Source organism: Leptonychotes weddellii, chromosome 13 (genome assembly GCF_054177405.1).
Source record: "Leptonychotes weddellii isolate Sample4059 chromosome 13, ASM5417740v2, whole genome shotgun sequence".
Classification (NCBI taxonomy): Eukaryota; Metazoa; Chordata; class Mammalia; order Carnivora; family Phocidae; genus Leptonychotes; species Leptonychotes weddellii.
The window spans coordinates 73,066,394-73,087,355 of record NC_138381.1 but is presented as its reverse complement, the minus strand read 5'-3'; the positions used below and the strand labels follow the sequence as shown (position 1 = coordinate 73,087,355).

The window sequence follows — 20,962 nt, the reverse complement described above, 5'->3', positions numbered from 1 at the left end:
CCTTTTGACATTTCTTCAGTGATCTTTGATTACATCCTTGCCTTCTGGTTCTGTGAGATGTTTCAGGCCATTTTTATATATGTATATATATATTTTTTTTTCCCCAAGCCTGGAATCATTCTTTTCTCTCAAGAGCCTTGATTCTTTCAGTGGGGAATGGTGTTCAGAAACCAAGATTTAGAAGCTAGGTGTGTTTATTGCTTCTCAGCCCTCACAGTAGACAGAGCTGGGAAATAAATATTTATATATTTCAAACCAAGTGTTCTTCTTTTTTTTTTAAAAGATTATTTATTTATTTATTTATTTATTTATTTATTTATTGAGAAGCAGGCTTCCCGCCGGGGAGAGAGCCTGATGCGGGGCTTGATCCCAGGACACTGGGATCATGACCTGAGCCGAAGGCAGATGCTTAACGACTGAGCCACCCAGGCGCCCCTTGAACCATGTGTTCTTACTGATAGTTCAAGTTCAGTGCAACTTTCTTACCTTTTCCCTTTCCGTATTTGTATTTACCTTCTCCTGTGTGGAGAACCCTGCTTCCAGCAGCAGCAATATATGACCTCACTTGGCCAGTTCTATAATACAAAAATAGTTCCAGAATTACTATACCATTGTCATTTGTAACTACGAACCTGTTAAGTGAAGTTCATGATTTTTTCAGAGTCTTTTTTGTTCTTAGAATATATCCCACTAAAGGCAAACAGTCAGTACTGCTCAAAAGGTACTGGAATTAGTTTTCTGTGTAGTTGTGAGCTAATTACAAAGAGAGATTCATTTCTTTCTATTTGTTTCAGTGTTTTTCAGGTATTCATCTTTTTATGATCTTTGTTGATTTAATTGTATTTTTTGAATATGTGAAACATTTACAAGATTTAAAAATCAAACGGTATAAAAAGGTATTTTCTGAGAAATCCCATTCTTATATCCATGCCTTGCACCATTTCCATCCATCACTGTAGGTAATCATTTCCCTTAATTTCTAGTTTATCCTTTGGTTTCTTTTTATACTTATGAAGTAGAATACTATCTATCTTTCCTTATAGTTTACTTTTTTCACTTAACAGAAATCTTCTAATGATCTTTCTCATCTTCGTAGTCAACTGAATAGCATATAAATTTATACAATTTCCCTACAGATGGGAATTTAGTTTTTTCTAGTATTTTTTTTTTAAAGATTTTATTTATTTATTTATTTATTTGAGACAGAGAGAATGAGAGAGACAGAGAGCACATGAGAGGGGGGAGGTTCAGAGGGAGAAGCAGGCTCCCTGCCGAGCAGGGAGCCCGATGCGGGACTCGATTCAGGGACTCCAGGATCATGACCTGAGCCGAAGGCAGTCGCTTAACCAACTGAGCCACCCAGGCGCCCAAGTTTTTTCTAGTATTTAACAGTGATAGATAAGGCTACAGTAAATGTGATCACATTTTGCATATGTGCTGTGCTTTTGAAAAGCTGTCTTCAGAGTGAATTCCTGGGAGTGAGGTGATTGGGGCAGAGAGGAAATGCACAGATAGCATTGTTTTTTCAAATTCTTCTCCATAGTGATTGTGCCCTTTTGCACTCCCACCAGTCATATACGAGGGGCCCGTTTTTCCACAGCTTCACCATTTGAGTGTGGTCAATCTTTTCCTTTTTATCAGCTTGATAGGTGAGAAATGGTATCTCTGAATTTTAATTTTTATTTCTATCAAGATTGAAGTGGAACATCCTTTAATGTGTTTAAAGGCCATTTGTATATCTTTTTTGTGAACTTAGAACCACTGCTTTTGACAATTGTCCAACACTGCCAAGTTTCACTTTTTTTGTTTCTTCATACGTGATACAGCAGCTGTTAGAAATGTGCCCGGGCCTCTGTGTGTGCGTGTATGCGTGTGCATATGATGTGTTTATTGTTGTGGTTCTGGGCAGACAATCTAACCTTTTTATTATGTGCCCATGCTTAAAATTCAATCATTATGTTACCTTATATTCAGCTCGTCAAGGAACATCCCCCTCCCTCTTTTCCCCCATCTCCTCCTGCTCTCCCTTTTTAATTTTGAGGGAAAAAAATACAGAAAAATACATAAAATTATGTACAATCACCCGTGTTGTATTTACTGCCAGTGATTTTTTTCCTTCAAAATAGAATATAAAATAAAACAAAATTTCCCTTTACTCAACAACCTTGATCCTGTTCTTCCTTTTGTCCCATTGACAGCTACTCTCATGAGTTTGTCGTACTTCTAATTCATTAAGTAATACAATAAGTAACATTACAGGGAAAAATATCTTTACAATAATAAAATATAAGACATATGTGTATGTATGTCTGTATCTTGAATAATACGTAGTATTACTTGTGTGTGTGCTTAAATTTTCATAAATGGTACATGCTGAGCATATCATTCTACATTGTGCTTCTTTCATGCACTGTTATGTTTTTGAGATCCATCTGTGTGGCTGTATATTAATGTAGTTCATACCTGAAATATCTTTCTTTGTGTTATGGCATTAAGTAAAGGCTAGAAATGGGAAACTCAGGTGTTAAAGTAGAGTCAGATGTAGTTGACCGGAGGTGAGGGTGACCTGAAGGACCCTTTTTACCCACTGGAAAATGTCACCAAAAATCAGAAGCAGGTATTGTCAGAAACATTATGGGACAGTTTTTCTTATTTTCTTTAGTTCCCATATTCTTTTTTTCTTGGTAGAAATGTGTTTATATTTTCCAGAGGCTTCATCAGTAATGCTACAGGGTCAGACTAAAAGCTCATATAGGTTAATGGTTATCATTTTGGAAGTGCCTGGCCACTTGTGGGGGTCTTACCCCCCCAAGGTTATAATGAGTATCCTTGTGATATATTCATTTGTTCAGAAAACTGAATGGAAATCACAGGCTGCCTGGGCTAACTAAAATACCAAGTTTTAGAAACTTTTGATGAATGTTATGTTAGTGGGATAGCATTTTAGCCATCTTAGGCTGGAAACTGTCAGTTGTCTGTGTTTTTAAAATGATTATTTAAGGTACGATTATATACAGTATCTTATGTGTACAGTGACATGAATTTTGGCAAATGTTTTTATTTTTGTAACCAACACCGCAGTCAAAATATTTTCATCACCCTAGAAGATTCTTTTGTGCCCCTTTCTAATCTCCCTCCTTCTAAGTAGCTACCACTGTTCTCATTTCTAACCCTATAGACTAGTTTTGCTTATTCTACAACTTCGTTGACAAATGAAGTCATACAGTATATATTCATTTGTGTCTGTCTTCTTTTTCTCTCTCTCTCTTTTTTTGAAGATTTTATTTTTAAGTAATCTCTCCACCCAGTGTGGGCCTCGAACTCACAACCCAAAACCAAGAGTCACACACTCTCCCGACTGAGCCAGCCAGGCACCCCTGGCCTCTTTCTCTTTAACATAATGTTTTTGCGATTCATCCATGTAGTTGTATGTTATCAGTGTTTTTTTTTTTTTTTTTTTTTTAATTGCTGTGTAGTGTTCTAGGGTATGAGTATGTAACTATTTATTTATCCATTTTGGTGATAAATGTTTGAGTTTCCAGTATTTTTCTATTCTAAATAAAACTGCAATGAATATTATACAAGTCCTAGGTTAGCTATACAGTTTCATTGCGGGGGACAAAATACTTATGGGTGGATTTACTGGATTAGAAGATAGAGTGATGTTTAACTTTAGTATATGTGTCTATTAATTACTGATGAGAAGAATTATTGTCACTTAATATATGCAATTTGATAGGTCAAACTTCCAAAGTAGAAGTTGTAGAAGGGAAAGGAGCCAAGAAACAAAGCCCTTTGTGTTGAAATGGTTGACTGTGTGGTTTTCACTCACTGCGTTTGTTACAGGAAAAGTGTAAACTGGTTCTTGGGTGTATTTCAAGGTTTAGGTGAAATTTGATATTGAATATGACATCCATTTTTACTAGTATAGCTCTTCATTAGTTTTTGTTTTCCCCCTAATGGACTCTTTTAGAAGAAATGGTGCTGTCACCCACATCAAGATTCAGAACACTGGTGATTACTATGACTTGTACGGAGGGGAGAAGTTTGCCACTTTGGCTGAGTTGGTCCAGTATTACATGGAACATCATGGGCAATTAAAAGAGAAGAATGGAGATGTTATTGAGCTTAAATATCCTCTGAACTGTGCAGATCCTACCTCTGAAAGGTCAGTGACTGTGGGGCATCTCTCTCATGCTATACAAATGAATTTGTGGGGCTTTGGCTTTACCTGTTTCCCAAGCTGTAATCTTTGTAACTAAAGTTCAGTTTTACTGAAACCAGAATCATAGGATCAGATGATTTGCAGAGTGCCCCTTTCTTGTAAAAGCTTCGATCAGTGTTCCTTACACTTAATTTCGCAGGGGTCTCAGGCAATTCCTGTTTATACTTGGTACATGTAGTAATCTTAAGATTATTGAACTTGAGCTGATAATCTCTGAGAGTTAGGAGAGGAAAACAAATACTAATGGAGACGCCCAGTCAGCAGCAGGTCCCGGAGTAGCTTCCCACCAGCTATTCAGCGAGGCCACCAACAGATGTCAGTTTAAGCTCAGAAGCTGAAAAGCAGAGTGCGGAGGGTCAGATTTTTCACCAGTTCTGTTATGTTGTATCCACAAATGTGGAGAATGACCTTGCTTAGAGGGAATTAAATTACTTCAGAGATCTTCTTCCCCTTGTGTTGGAACCAAGCTGATGAAATCCGGGACTTGACTTATTTTTATTGATTTTATTGGTTTTCTACATTCCCAGCCTCCTTTCTGACTCAGTACAAATTCCGGGTCTCTTGATTAGGTTTGTATATTTTATATCTTCAGATAGGTTTCTTCAACTTGCACCTTTATGTCAGCGCTGTTACAGGCGGATAATTTGTTTCTCCAGTTACCACTGTAGCTTCAAGCAAAAGGCTGTTAGCCAACTCAGTTTATTTCTGAATTTTACTCTGTTCAGGTGAGGGTGGATGAAAAATAACTCAAAGGATATTCCTCTAGCAATGAGCCATTAGCGCTCTCTGCCACGACAGTGCTTGCTTTCTTACCAAGATCCTGAGGGGAAAAGCCACATTAGTAATATAACTGTGTTAAGATTTTTTTAAAGGTTTATTTATGTATATAATTCCCCCCCCGCCCCCCGCATGGGGCTAGAACTCATGACCCCGAGATCAAGAGTCACAGGCTCTTCCGACCAGGCCAGCCAGGTGCCCCATTACAATGTTTTTTATAGTATCTTAGAGTAATGTTGTCTGAGAGTCTTTCCTCTTATGACCTGCATCAGGACTCTGGAGTGCTGGGTAAAAATGCAGATTGCTGGGCTCCTTTCAAACTTAGTGTATCGCTATCTCTGGTTGGGAGGCATGGGAATTCACATTTTTAGCAAAATCCCTCACCCTTTCTCTAGATGTTATATGCTTTAGAGCTTGAAATGATAACCCAGTTTACAGTCCAAAGATGTTGACAGCAAACTTGGAGGCTTTTGAAGTATTGGTGGGAAATATTAAGAAATTTGGAATGCTTAAATTAATTTATAGTTTCCTTTTTTATGTAGTATTCATATACCAAAGCAAGGGCAAACATTCAAATGATTTTTTTTGTCTCTACCATGACTTTCTATTTTAATTTCTCTTTTTTTTTTTTTTAAGATTTTTTTTTTATTTACCTGAGAGAGAGAGCATGAGTGGGGATGGGAGGGGTGGGGGAGTGGGGAGGGGCAGAAGAAGACTCCCCACTGAGCAGGGAGCCCAGCGTGGGGCTTGATCCCAGAACACCCAGATCATGACCCGAGCTGAAGGCAGGTGCTTAACCCACTGAGCCACCCGGGCACCACTATTTTAATTTCTTTAAATGGCTGTGATTAAATAGTTGGTCGTTTTGGTGTAGGGCATGGAGAAAAGACAAAGTGCATTTTTAAAAGATGGGAGATTCAAAAGAAAATAGGAAAGATTGAGGGCATTTGTTTACAAATGACTGTGGGCTCATTTAAAAGTTTAATGCTTATTCTTAACATCCTTCTCATTTTTTCTGCCTGCTTGGGATGCAAATTATCTCATGCAGGATTGGCCAGTCCCTTGGAGGAATGGGTCTGTTTTTTAATAGTGTTTGGGAGAGCTGGCTATGTATGGTAGTTTTGTGAAAGAATACTGTGAACCCGTGGCAGAACTCAGTTGATTTTCATTTAAACAAATTTAGGTGGTTTCATGGACACCTCTCTGGGAAAGAAGCAGAGAAATTACTAACTGAGAAAGGAAAACACGGTAGCTTTCTGGTACGAGAGAGCCAGAGCCACCCCGGAGATTTTGTTCTGTCTGTCCGAACTGGTGACGACAAAGGGGAGAGCAATGATGGCAAGTCTAAAGTGACCCACGTCATGATCCGCTGTCAGGTAAAGTCCCACTTGAACTACCGGTCCGGCAAAATGTCGTCTTTGGGTGATTCTTCTGCTCAGGAAGACAGACATCACTTCCAAAGTCAGATTTTCTTTGCTCAGTCACAGGCTTATATGTTTTTAGAGTATTATTTATTACATTGGTTTCATCATTTCAGAACTTTATTAAATTATTTCTTTCCAGTCTGTTGCTGGCAGATTAAGTCATGCCTCAGCACATCACCTTTTGCCCTGGAGCACCTGATCTGTTTTTGCTAGAGTCGGCCTCAGTCTCCCTGTTTCTGAAGTGATGGCCTCAGCTCCTCCTTAGGATTGTCAGTCTGGCCTGTGCCTGCATTTTCCTTCATATTAGAGTTCCTGCGTCAAGGCTAGGAGAATTGAACTCACTCTTTCTTACTGTCTTTCTTCCCTCCTTCCTTCCTTTCTTTCTTGGATTTTATTTTTAAGAATCTTTACGCATAACACGGGGCTCAAACTTACAACCCCGAGGTAAAGAGTCACGTGCTCCACCAACTGACCAGCCAGGCGCCCCTGAACTCACAATTTCTTGTTTTTAATGTGGCGACAGGACTAAGGAGATTGATTCTTGGTCAACTATGTCAAACTTTCCTAAAAAGAAACTGTCTATTCACGTATTTCTTCAGTTTTTAAATTAAATATATATTAAAAGACCCCAGCTTTATTGAGGTACGATTCACAGACCATACAATTCACCTTTTTAAAGTGGACAGGTTTGTGGTATATGCACATATTATGCAACTACTGACACTAATTCCAGAACATTTTCAGCACCCCAAAAAGAAACCCTGTGTCCGTTACCAGTCGCTCCCCATTATTTCCTCTCCCTCCACCTCTTGGCATCCACCAATCTACTTTTTGTTTTTATGGATTTGCCAGTTTTGGATATTTCATATAGATAGAATCATATAATCTGTGGCTTTTGCATCTGGTTTCTTTTACTTTGCATGATGTCTTCAAGGTTTATCCATATTGTGGTGTGTGTCAACAAACTATTGTCAAATACTCCATTGTATGGCTAGACTACATTTTGTTTCTCCATTAAAAAATTTATGGGCATTTTGGCTATTATGAATAATGCTGCTATGAACATTTGTGTACAGATTTTTGTGATACTCTCTATCTGGTGAGACAACATCCTCATATTTTCTTTTAACTTATAAAGTACAGTTTCCTTTAGTTCTTTGAACATATTTATACTAGCTGATTTCAAGTCTTTATCTGGGCTTTCTCAAGGACAGTTTCTATTGAGTGCTTTTTCCCCCCTTTGTTTGGTCCATACTTTCCCATCTCTGTGCATGTTTCCTAATTTTTTTGTTGGAAACTAGACATTTTAAATAATATGATGTGGTGATTCTGGAAATCAGATGTCATCTTTTCCAGGGTTGTTGCTACTTTTTATTGTTGCTGTAGTTATTACATTACTCTATGTTTGGTGACTTTCCTTTATTCTTTGCCATGTGTAGCCACAAGTCTTTGCTTGGTTAGCTTAGTGGTCAGTTAATGATTGGACAGAGGTTTCCTTAAATGCCATGAACCATTAAGTCTCCCAACCTTTGCCACGGGGGCTGTGTGTGTGTGTGTGTGTGTGTATTGGGGCACGGTTTCAGCGCCCTGGCGGATTACAACTTTGCCTTAGCCTTCACTTTCTGTTTGTGCAGAACCTCAAGGTCAGCTAGAGGTGAAGATTAGGTTTTTCTTGGATCCTCCCCTGACTTTACACAGCCCTGCACATACATAAAGCCTTCTAGCTTCTCAAGAATATGTTAGAGTTTTTTTTTTAACTTTTAATTTAAATACCAGTTAGTTAACACATAGTGTAATATTAGTTTCAGGTGTACAATATTGTGATTCAACTTGTCCGTACAAAAACCAGTGCTCATCACAACAAGTGCACTCCTTAATCCATGTCACCTATTTTCCCCATCCTTCCACCTGCCTCCTCTCTGATAACCATTAGTTTGCTCTCTATAATTAAGAGTCTGTTTCTTGGTTTGTCTCTCTATGTTAGAGGTTTTCCAAGCCCTCTGTGGACATTGCCTAGATTTTCCTTGTTTTCATTTTGGTCAGTCTCTTATTTGCCTTAACTGGTATTGCCGCCACGGGCTGCTGTGATATTAAACAGTTGCTGCTGATTGTTTTGGGCAGATCCCCTGAAGACAGGGCTGAGTGAGCTCTAAGTCAGGTCAAATAAACATAAGCTCTGAAAACAGGACTTTTCCAGGGAGCTGCTAAATAGGTCAAATACAGGTATATCTCAGAGATATTATGGGTTCAATTCCAGACCACTGCAGTAGAATGAATACTGCAATAAAGCAAGTCAAATTAATTTTTTCGTTTCCCAGTGCATATAAAAGTTATGTTTATGCTGTACTACACTGTAGTTTATTAAGAGTGCAAGCATTATGTCTGAAAAACAATAGACAATATACTTTTTTTTTTTGGACAACATACCTTAATTAAAAAATACTTTATTGCTAAAAAGTACGAACCATCATCTGAGCTTTCAGTGAGTCATAATACTGATCACAGTATTATATTATTATACAAATATAATAATAATAATTAAAAAGTTTGAAATACTGAAAGAATTACCAAAATGTCACAGAGACACAAAGTGAACAAATACTGTTGGGAAATGGCTGCCAATAGACTTGCTTGATGCAGGGTTGCCACAAACCTTTAATTTGTTAAAAATATTTATCTGCAAATATTCAATATTTGCAAAGCCCAGATAAAGACTTGAAATATATTCAATAAAGCAAAGTGCAGTAAAACAAGGTTTGCCCACAGGGATTATTCTCTGGGGATAGGTTACTCGAGAGCTCCGAAATTCATTCTGTCCCCTCTAGGTGTGCTAGGTTGCTGGCTTTCACAGTTACCATGGTTATGAGGCTGTTGGTTTTCAAGGCTACAGAAGAGCTAGAGAGAGATACTTGGGAATATACGGCAAGTTAAAATGCCACAGTTTGCTCCTTACCAAGATTCAGTCATTTTTCTTGAATGAATGTTCCTTGGACTGTTGCAAGTTCTTGGTTAATTTCCAGAGTTCTGAAAAATTTGATGACAATTTTTACTAGTGGTTTGTTTTTTTTTTAAGAATTTTTTTTTGTTTATTTGTCAGAGAGAGTGCGCGCTCACAAGCAGGGGGAGCAGCAGAGGGAGAGGGAGGGGGAGAAGCAGACTCCCCGCTGAGCAGGAGCCTCACATGGGACTCCATCCCAGGACTCTGGGATCATGACTTGAGCCAAAGGCAGACACTTAACCAAGTGATTCACCCAGGCATCCCTAAAGCTTGTTTTTTTTCCTCCCAGTTTAAGTGGGAAGTTTTTTTTCCCAATTAAGTTTTTTTTTTTCCCAAATTAACCGACTGAGCCACCCAGGCGTGGCGTCCCTACTAGTGTTTTTGTTGCTTTTATGAAAGAATGGATTTTCAGAGGTGTCCTGACTTTGTCATTCTGAAAGTGCTTCTTTCCCACCCTTCCATCACTGTTTTATTTTATTTTTTTTTAAAGATTTTATTTATTTATTTGACAGAGAGAGACATAGCGAGAGAGGGAACACAAGCAGGGGGAGTGGGAGAGGGAGAAGCAGGCTCCCCGCCGAGCAGGGAGCCTTTTGTGGGGCTCGATCCCAGGATCCTGGGATCATGACATGACCTGAGCCGAAGGTAGATGCTTAACCGACTGAGCCACCCAGGCGCCCCTCTGTTTTATTTTTAAATAAAAGATTGTACCCAAATATCTTCATATATAATTTCTAGGGTATTGTATTTTCTTAATAATAATAACGTCTTTTCCTGTTGTTTCCCTGAAATAGCCTATTTTGATCTTTTTGTCAGAAGAAATTTCCTGGCCTCTGTTTATAATTTCCCTTTTAAATTTTCATTAGAAGAGGAAAGTAGAGACATGTATGTTGGCCTTCAGTGCTGCCTACCCAGCCTTGGAGTTTGTTGTATTTCAGAGAGAAATTGTTATTTACCTTCTCTTCAGCAGCCTGCTCTGTAGTTCCTTAGCCTGTATGTGTAAGTAAATAGTAAAGAATACTGTTTTTCATTTCTTTAACTAATTAGTTAACTTACAAAGGGGACAATTTTTTGTTCCCTAGTTGCTGAGAGATACTTACTTAGAGCTTCTCACACCTCACAGTCAGCTCTTTCACATTGGGCCAGCCTTTCAGGTTCATCATCCTCGCTTCCTCTCCTTTCTGCTCCTACAGCTCCTTGATCTGAGGGGGAGAGTTAGTCTCTGTACTTCAGTTGGGAAAAACTGTAATTTAACATAAAGGTGATAAGCAGGATTTTGTTTTGTTTTGTCTTAAAGGAACTGAAATATGATGTTGGTGGAGGAGAACGGTTTGACTCTTTGACAGATCTTGTGGAGCATTACAAGAAGAATCCCATGGTGGAAACATTGGGCACAGTACTACAACTCAAGCAGGTGAGCATATTGGAAAGCTAAAGCTCCATCTCCTTATAAAGTTTTAAAAAATCCTAATATAGAATATTCCAAATATAGAGTAGTAGAATAGTCTCAAGAACCTCCAAACACCCATTACCCAGCTTCAGTTGTGATCAGCTTACCAAGTCTTATTTCATTGTTACTGTGCTCACTGCCCTTCTCCTGTGGTATTTGGAAACAAATGCCAGATATTACATCATTTCCATGATTATCTCCATGTGTATGTCTAAAAGGCCTCATAGAGTTTTTAAAGCAAGCTTTTACCAAGTTTGCAATCTAGATCTACCTTTGGTTATCTTTGGGCTATTACACTCAACTCACTTTGGAGTTACTGCTATTTCGAAGTTTACCTAGTGGCAGATTATATCATCTCTCTAAATAATGTTGTGGTCTATTTATAAAGAAAAATAGGTTTGAATTTATATTACCAGAGTAAAGTGTGTGTGGAGATTGAAGAAAGATATATTTCCTCACAAAATAGAAAAGAAAGTGAAACTGTATTTGAAAACTTTTATTGTGAATTACCGTGTCCTTTGAATTTCCTGTCCTTGCCTTACGAATTATCAACATGGAACTCTTTTTTTTGCATTAACACTTTTTTTTGTAATACTTTCTTCATTTCACACCAACTGCTGAATTTGATTAGCCCCTCAACACAACACGTATCAATGCTGCTGAAATAGAAAGCCGGGTTCGAGAACTAAGCAAATTAGCTGAGACCACAGATAAAGTCAAACAAGGCTTTTGGGAAGAATTTGAGGTAAGTTATTAAAAAAAATTTTTTTTACACGAGTTATTAAATCCTATTTTTAATGAGAGAGAAGTTGGCCCTGTATTTGGAATTGGATCTGAAAGACTCAAATCTGTGTTCTTTCTTAATTCAGCCATTGATTGACATGGAACAAGTTGCTGAGGGGGCTTCTTTGAAATAGAAGGGCATTGTGTTCTGGGAGAAGGGAGTTGGCAGTTAATATTAAATGGATGAGCCAATAGCTCCATTTGCCTCTTTTGGTTTGGACTGCTGGCAAAAACCCAGAAAAACAAAAGGATCTAATTCCTTTGGAAGATTTCCAGCATTGGCTGGCTTCTTTAGAAAGAATCTATAGCCTTATTGCAGTGAATAAGTAAAAGTGAAATACCTCACGGCGGTTTTAATTTGGGAGTTGACATTTATAACTTCGGGAAGTTAAGTGAATGATTTCTTTCCTGAAACCAACTTGGGTAGGAGAATGTCTCCAGAGGGAATGTGCTGTGTTCCTGTTTCACTCTGGTATGTCACTTACCAATTCGTATTGTAATGTCGTTCTTTCTCTTCTCATCCATTGGACTGAAAACTTCCTCAAAAACAAGAATTGTATCATACTTACCTTCATAGTTACCCCTAGCATGTGGCACGGTGCCTAGTACACAGTAGAAACTCCATAAATATTTGTTGAATGGGTATTTACATTTAGCTAATGTTTGTGTCATTTTATTATTACTATTCTGTTTATGGGAACAATAGATTATTACATACTTTCTATAGGACTTTAGAATTCATAAATATTTGTGGGACGAATGAATGAATGGCCACATGAAGTCCTTAAAACCACAGTAGGTCAGATCAACTTGTTGAGAAAGATGTTATTTCCATTTTATAGAGGAGAAAGCTGAGGTTTGGGGAGGTTAAGTAAATTGTCCAGCCTCTATACCACAAATACTGATTGCACTGCAGCATTGAGGTTGGGTGCAGAATAGAACAGTCATAGTCCTTGCTCCACATTACTGAATAGGAACTTGAGCTCAAGTTTATTCGTTCATACCAGGCATTGGGTTAATCACCAAGGACACGGTGGCGAACAAGGTAGACAGGGTTTCTGTCTTTAAGGAGCTTCTGGTCGAGAGAGGGAAGACAGTGATGAAGGGCATCACCAAGAAAGTGATGATCAACATAATGAGTCAGGATTTTTAAACCTCAAGCTCAGTACTCTTTTCATTCTGTCCCACCAGCGGAGAAAATAAAGGGCAGGATTTCTATTCATTTTAATTACATTCACTTTATTTCATTCATTTCATGTAGTCTTCATAAAGCCTCATGAGGTAGGATGGATAAGTACAGAAATTTTACAAACCTTACATTAAAATTTGGAGAACGTATTTTTTAAAAAAATTTTTTAAAAAGATTTTATTTATTTATTGGAGAGAGAGAGAGAATGAGCAATGGGAAGGAGCAGAGGGAGAGGGAGAAGCAGGCTCCCTGCTGAGCAGGGAACCTGATGCGGGACTGGATCCCACCACCCCGGGATCATGACCTGAGCCGAAGGCAGACACTTAGCAGACACTTAACCAACTGAGCCACGCAGGCGCCCCACAGTACAGCCATTTGAAGAGTTCTGCTCATTGGTTTCTGACCCAGGTGTCCATCTGTGTACCCACTACCCCAGCCCTCGGGCATCGCGTTGCTGTCATTCTGGGAGGTTCCTTCCCAGGTGTGCCTTCCCCGTCTCCACCCCTGCCGGGTGACCGCCGATGGCTTTCCTCCACTCAGCATTAGGTGTTCTCCTTCCTTTCAAATCATGGTAAAATACAGAAAACAAAACTTCACATCTTAACGTTAACATTTCTAAGCGTTCGGTTCAGGGGCATTGAGTACATTTTCGGTGTCCAGCAGCTGTCGCCACCCTCCCCCTCCAGAACATTTCCATCGTCCCACACCGGAACTCCGTCCCCAGCGGCTCCCCGGCCCAGCGGCTCTGTCTCTGTGCGTCGGATCGCTGCAGGATGTCCTGAGAGTGGATCCTACAGGACTTGTCCTTTTGTGACTGGCCTCCTGGCAGATCATAACGCCCTCGGGGGTCACCAGTGTCCTGGCGCGCCCGGGCTTCATTCCCTGAAGGTTAAAGAATAGCGTGTCGTGCGTCCGTGCCTCCGTGATGCACAGCTGGGTGGCGTCCACGTTCCGGACGCTGTGGGTCATGCTGCTGCGAGCCTGCACGCATGCATTTCTGGTCCAGGCCGCGCTCCTGGGTGTTTCCTGGGGGTGGGGGGGTTGCTGCTGGCTCGGGAAGCTCATATACATGGAGCCGCGTGCCCTTCTGTTTGGCCGCCCCTGCTCTACCTGCCGTCCGAGATGTTTGTCCAGGTTGCCATGGGTGCACATAGTTTGTTCTGTTGGTTGCTGCCTGATCTTCCTCTGTGGATTCAGCACAGGGGCGGACTGTTCTTTTGCTGATGGACAGACGCTCAGGGCTGTTATGGGAGTCTGGAGAACCTATTTTTCAAAACTTCTTATTATGCAAAATTTCAAATATATACAAAAGCAGAGAGAGCATAATCATAACAATGTATCTGTCACCATGTATTAACAATTGTTGATATATGGCCAGTCTTATTTATTTATTTTAAAAAAGATTTTATTTATTTATTTGTCAGAGAGAGAGAGCACAAGCAGGGGGAGCGCAGGCAGAGGAAGAAGCAGACTCCCTGCTGAGCAAGGAGCCTGATGCGGGACTTGATCCCAGGACCCCGGGATCATGACCTGAGCCAAAGGCAGTTGCTTAACCCACTGAGCCACCCAGGCGTCCCTGGCCAGTCTTTTTTAACTACTCCCCACTAATTCTCCCAGCCTTGGCTTATCTTTTTTTTTTTAAGATTTTATTTATTCATTTTTAGAGAGCAAGCAAGAGCGGGGGGGGAGGGGCAAAGAGAGAGGGAGAGAGAATCTCAAGCAGATTCCTCACTGAGCGTGGAGCCCTGAGATCATGACCTGAGCCAAACCAGGAGTCGGATGCTCACCCGACTGAGCCACCCAGGTGCCCCCAGCCTTGGCTTATCTTGAAGTAAATTCCAGGTGTTTTTTTAATCTATAACTATTTCGTTTCAAAAGATTTTAACCAGGGGCGCCTGGGTGGCTCAGTCGTTAAGCATCTGCCTTCGGCTCAGGTCACGATCCCAGGGTCCTGGGATCAAGCCCCGCATCAGACTCCCTGCTCGGTGGGAAGCCTGCTTCTCCCTCTCCCACTCCCCCTGCTTGTGTTCCCTCTCTTGCTGTGTCTCTGTCAAATAAATAAATAAAATCTTAAAAAAAAAACACACAAAAGATTTTAACCAGAATATCATTCTTACACCTGAAGCTATTAACAATAATTCCTTAACATTAATGGATGTCATTCACTGTTCACATTTTCCTGATTGCCATGTGTGCATGTGCGCACATACACGCAGTTTGTGTGCATCGAGAAGTGCTTTTTCCTACTTGATTAAGAAAAAATTTTGAATGTATTATATAGAATAGATTTGTATAAAGAACCCCCATACATCATTATCAACTTTGCCAATTATTATTATTTTATTCATAAATACTTCGGTGTTTATGGAATTCTTAAATTAATCAAAATACTGTTCCACATCTAGAAAAAATAAAAGTTCATCAAACATCACTATATTATGCTAGCTGTTTTATAATTTTTTTTTTTTAACATTTTATTTATTTGAGACAGAGAGAATGAGAGAGAGAGAGCACATGAGAGGGGGGAGGGTCAGAGGGAGAAGCAGACTCCCTGCCGAGCAGAGAGCCCGATGTGGGACTCGATCCAGGGACTCCAGGATCATGACCTGAGCCGAAGGCAGTCGCTTAACCAACTGAGCCACCCAGGCGCCCTAGCTGTTTTATAATTTTAAAAAAATTTGTTGGATTATGATTCAGATAAGCTTCACACATCTGTCTCTTTTAAAAGTCTTCTGTCTCTTAATATTCTGGCTCCCTTCCATCCTTTCTTACCCCCCTTCCTTCTTCCCCCTCTCCCTCGTCTTAGTGTGTTCAGGCTGCTATAGGGTAGTTTATAAACAGAAATGTATTTCTCATGGTTCTGGAGGTCTGAGATCAGGGTGCCAGCATGGTCAGGTGAAGGCCCTCTTCTGGGTTGCAGACTTCTTGTATGCTCACATGGCAGAAGGGATGAGGGAGCACTGTGGGGTCTGTCTGTCTCTCTCTTTTTTTTTTAGAGAAAGAGAGTGCATGTACACATGGGAGCAGGGAACAGGGGCACAGGGGAAGGGGCAGAGGGGGAGGAGAGAGAGAATCCTAAGCTTAATCCTATGACCCTGAGATCATGACCTGAGCTGAAATCAAGAGTCGGACGCTCAACTGACTGAGCCACCCAGGCGCCCCTGTGGGGTCTCTTTTATAAGGATACCCCACCTCTTAATATCATCACCTTTGGGGGCAAGAATTTCATTCAACATGAATTCTGGGGGGACACAAACGTTCAGACCATAGCACCCTCTTTTTTGTTGATGTTGTTGTTGGAGAAAGCAGGTCCTTTGTCCTGAAAGTTCCCTTATGGTCTAGATTTTGCTGAGTTGTGATTACTAAAAATAGTTTAATATTTTTTTCCATTAAAGAGCAACAAAAACAACATCTCTTAGGGTAGATCCTTCAGAGATGGGTAATCTCATTCCTAAGCTTTAAACTCATTTCTAATAGTCTTCTCTGTGTGGTTGTAAACTAACTGGGTATATAATTAGGTTATGGGTTTCATATTAGGTTTGGATTTTAGAAATTTTATTTATAATTATATGAAATGTTGCTTTTGATCCTAAAAAGTATATTCAGAGAAATCTCCCTTGTACTCTGTCCCTTTCTCCCTGTATGTATAGCCATTTTTTAAAAAGTTGTAGTTTATCGTTACATTTTAAAGTATAAGCAAATATGTATATATTTCCATATTCCCTCTCTTTCATAGATAAACAGTAGCGTAACTTTACACATTTTTTCCCAGCCTTGCTGTTTTCACTGTCCCGGAGATCACTCCACAGTATTATCTAGAGATAGTCTTCATTCAGTTTTACTGCATAGTACTCCATTATGTGGATGTACCATCGTTCTTTCAGCCTATTGATGGGCATTTGGATAGTTTCAGTGTATCACAGAGAGAGTACAAGGAGTAGCCTTGTGCATGCATCTTTTCCTATTTTTGCTGACTGTTGTTAATATTAACATTTTTAAATATTTCACCTTAAAAAACACAATGGTTGTTACTCATCTTTAATTTTTATTATGTTATTGTACACGATTTTGGTTAGTGCATTTATAAAAAGTCTGAAAAATACCGTTTTTAATTAAAATCGAAAGATGTCGAACGTTAGTAAAGATAAGAAATAGCTATTTTATAATCTAGATCCATGTTCATCTTATACTTTCTTTTAAAATGGTAGCCGAGGCGATCATTCGTACGCACCACTTTTTCTTTAGTGACTGTGAACTTTCAAAAAAACGACAGCAGTGAGGTGGGTGTCTGTCATAGGGGTGGGTTTTTGAACACTAAGTTCACTTAGGCAGTGCTTAGGGAAACAAAGTCAGACCTTCCCAGAGAGCTTACGGCAGTAGGGGTGTTTTTCACGATCCTGTTGGTGGGGTCAGGATGTGAACTTAGAACAACTCCTAGCCTGACTTTTCTGGCCTTGGAAAAAGAAGGTTGATTCTAAATGCTAACCTGATGGTTTCACTCTCTGACATTTCAAATTCAGGTCATCTTTTATACATCATTAACAACAAAGGTGAGGGGGGGTTGAGTTGGCTTTTGGGGGAAATGGAAAAAAACAAGATCATGTCTTTTCTCCGTAGAGGTCAGTCTGATGTGATAAGTTGTCATTCACTAAATCAGAGTTACTAAGGTTAAATCTGATAACTGAAGCTAGATCTAAATAGCTGATGGTCTGCTTTCAGGATCTCTTAGGTACCTGCTTATCAAATCCAGTTAATTAAAAAAAATTGCCCTTTAAGGTTGGGGCCAAGGGAATATGGCTAAGAACAGAACCAGACCATTATAGAAAAAATTAGATGTGTGAAAGCAGAGACCCATTATAATCTAAATCCTCTGAAACTGAAGTTTGATCCCAGCAGCAAGGCATTATTATTTTAGCGATTGTACTTCAGTTGTTTCCTGGGAGGTGATAAATTTGGATCAGTTCCTTCTTACCATGTGTTCTGATAGTCTTTAAAAGTGAACCAGAGATCTAAGTTGCAATGCCTTTCGTAACTTAACTCTGACAGCTGTGTTTTGTTTGTCTCTATGCCCGACTCTTGGTTATCTGTAAAACTCTGTGTGTCCTTTCAGGTATGTTACCCCAGAAGACACTTACAAATTACTTCTGCGTTTGATGCATCTTAAATACAAAGTCTCTTGCGCATCTCTTTGGGTCTTTTCTCCTTTGCTTCTAAAATAAATTCAGCTTGTTGATCTTCTTCTGGGGTATGTTGTAGGATGAAGACGTTGTGACCTCAAGTCTGATTTTTTTCTAGAGACTGCCCATTTTTGATCTGTGTAAACATCTTGTATCTCCTGCATATCCCTGCTTATAAACATGAAGCGGCGGATAATAGTTCTAGATTTGTTGTAATGAAGTAAAGTTCTGCTAAAATGAGATACTCACTACATAAATGAAAAGGCAGGTTATGATCCTAGAATTTTGTGCCTGCGACGTGCCTTACCTGAAACCTGAACTCAGCCCTTGTGCGTCTTGGTGAGGTGCACATTGCATGGCTGCATTTATAGGGTATTTGCACTCTCTTCCAAGGTATTATAATATTTACAGTATAAAGTCATTGGCTTTCACCTGGAGAAAGATAGAAAGTCTGTGCAAGGTTCTGAGCATAGGAGGGATGTAGTCACTCTGGCTACCACATGACACCCTCTGTAAGGGGTAGATAGAAGCAGGGAGACCAGCAAAGAGGCAAATCACAGTAATCCGAGCAGAGAAATGGCAGTGGTTTGGTTCAGGGCAGCAGCAGTGGGGGTGGTTGGGTTCTCGAGATATTTTGAAGGTAGAGTTGATGAATTGTGTGGTACGACAGAGCTGAGGCAAGGATACGATGAAAGGTTTTGGCTTGAGCAATTGGTAGGATGGAGTCACAGTTTACTGAGATAGGGAGACTGGGAGGAACGGGTTTGGGGCAGGTGGTCAACTTTCATTTTGGACATGTTAAAGTTTGAACTGCCTGTTAGACATCTGATGGGAATATGACTGTTCATGTGGTGTTATGGGTGGGCTTGTACTAGAATATTCCTTTCTCACTTCACCTTACTAACGACTTTCCTCAGTTCCCAGCCTCAGAGTCATTTTCTTAGGGAAACCTTCCTGGATCCCTGTCCGTATGCATGGATCGGTTCTTATTACAGGTGCACCTAGTAGCAGCCCTTCCCTTGATAATCCTTGCTCTCCTTGGGGTTCACGGGCACTCTGTGTGGCTATTGTTTTCATGCTTGTCTCTTGTACCGTGAATTCACGGAAGCAGATGACTTACTTGGTCTGTTGGAATAACGAGAGTCTGTGGGCTCCACAAGGACAGGAGAGCCTGGTGCATGGTAGACACAAAGGATGTGTTTGTGTTGAGTATTGAATAGAATTTGTTTTCAGGAGAGAGAGAGGTATGGATTCAGACTCTGTATATTCAATAGGGAACAGCTTTCTTTTTTTTTTTTTAAAGATTTTATTTATTTATTTGAGACAGAGAGAATGAGAGAGAGAGAGCACATGAGAGGGGGAGGGTCAGAGGGAGAAGCAGACTCCCCGCCGAGCAGGGAGCCCGATGTGGGACTCGATCGATCCAGGGACTCCAGGATCATGACCTGAGCCGAAGGCAGTCGCTTAACCAACTGAGCCACCCAGGCGCCCCGGGAACAGCTTTCTGATGCTTAAAAAGTATGAAGGAATGTTCCAGGCTTTGCTTTGAGATGTTCCTCCTTAATCCTGTGCAGTTTTCACGTGGAGGCCCTGCTTGAGGATTGTGAATGCACATTTTAGTCTTTGAGACTACACACTTTGGTCTACACACTTGCCCAAGGGGATCTAATTCAGGGTGGCAGTAATGAATTTCAGAAAAATTTTAGCTCTGAACTTCCTGTTTCTGACTTAAAAAAAACAAAAAAACAAAAAAAACCACCAAAAACCAAACCCACAACACACACCCATACAAACCCCACACAACATCATAATAACTGGGGTTATTTTTTCCCAGCGTTGTAAAGCTTGTTTTCCTTAGTAATTTGATTTTTGTTTTTAAAGCCCATCCTCCTCCTGTTACGCAAGCCTCTCTCTGCCGTGGTCTGAAGCTGTTTTCAGTTTGCACGGGCATTACAGTCATTTCCCTGACAGCTACACAGATGTCCTGGATCCTTCCAGCAGCTCTGCCAACCAGCGTGTCTCCAGGAGGAGCTAATGCCTGTCTTCAAACCCACAGTCCGGTTTGATTTCTTTAAAGTGATTACATCCTGCTCAGGGGAGCTATAAAATCTACTTGGAGACGGTTAGGTTTTATGGAAACAAGACTTTAACTGCACCCCAAAGCTGTGTCTAGAATAGTAATTCTTGCTGGTGATCTCTAGCAGAAATCTTCCTTCCCCGTGGTGCCTGAGCCCCACTGCACTGAACAACAGCCCCCAAACAGGGCTCCAGGTTTGTGCTGAAAAAATGTTCCAGGGCGGCAGGCCTGAGCTGGAACCAGGATTTTCCACGTAGGCCTGAGCTCCCAGTTGCTTAATAGAAGAGCTGCTGCCTTCCTGTGGGCAGAGCATTGCCGTAGTTAGAGGTTTTATTCCTCAAGCTAAACACTCCAAATGCTCTTTTGTTTCCTTTGGACTGTTTCTCTTTCAGCATCTCTCTCTGTTCTGTTCTTTGCCCCTCCAGCGTCAGGTTTTTCTCTTTCGAGTTGTTTAATTTTGCTGGAGCCGCTTCACATCTTCCCAGAGAATAAGAGTGAAGGTGCTTTCTGGGACTTTATCACCTCTGCCTCATGCTTCCCTTTTGCGCTTAAACGACCTTGCTTCTTTCTGTGTCCGCCATCGTCCTCTGTCTTCTTCTTCGAGGGGCCAGTGCTGCGGCCTCCATTTCTTCTGAGCTCCTGCCTGTTTCACCTTTGGACGTGACTTCTTCTAACATACTGAGAGAACACTGGTGAAAGACCCCACTGGCTTTCTTACTGTGATACAAATAGTCTTCGCTTTAGCCTCTCTTTCCTGGGTGCTGCTTTGGAGACCACTGTCCCGGTCCTCATTCGCACAGTTTTATTTTCTGGGTTTCTCTGACCTGTGGCAGCATGCACCTGGTTTATGCCTTCTTCCTCT

The 20,962-nt window shown here is 40.5% G+C and overlaps 1 protein-coding gene across 4 annotated transcripts in view; it reads left to right on the top strand.

Moving 5' to 3' along the window:
- PTPN11 (protein tyrosine phosphatase non-receptor type 11) overlaps positions 1-20,962 on the top strand; it is a 66,492-nt gene that overhangs the window by 24,525 nt on the left and 21,005 nt on the right. For all 4 annotated transcript variants that reach the window (XM_081802175.1, XM_081802177.1, XM_081802176.1 and 1 more), the window contains 4 exons: positions 3,974-4,168; positions 6,186-6,378; positions 10,722-10,838; positions 11,506-11,619. In XM_081802175.1, coding sequence (XP_081658301.1) covers positions 3,974-4,168; positions 6,186-6,378; positions 10,722-10,838; positions 11,506-11,619 — 619 coding nt within the window. The remainder of the gene's footprint in view (positions 1-3,973; positions 4,169-6,185; positions 6,379-10,721; positions 10,839-11,505; positions 11,620-20,962) is intronic.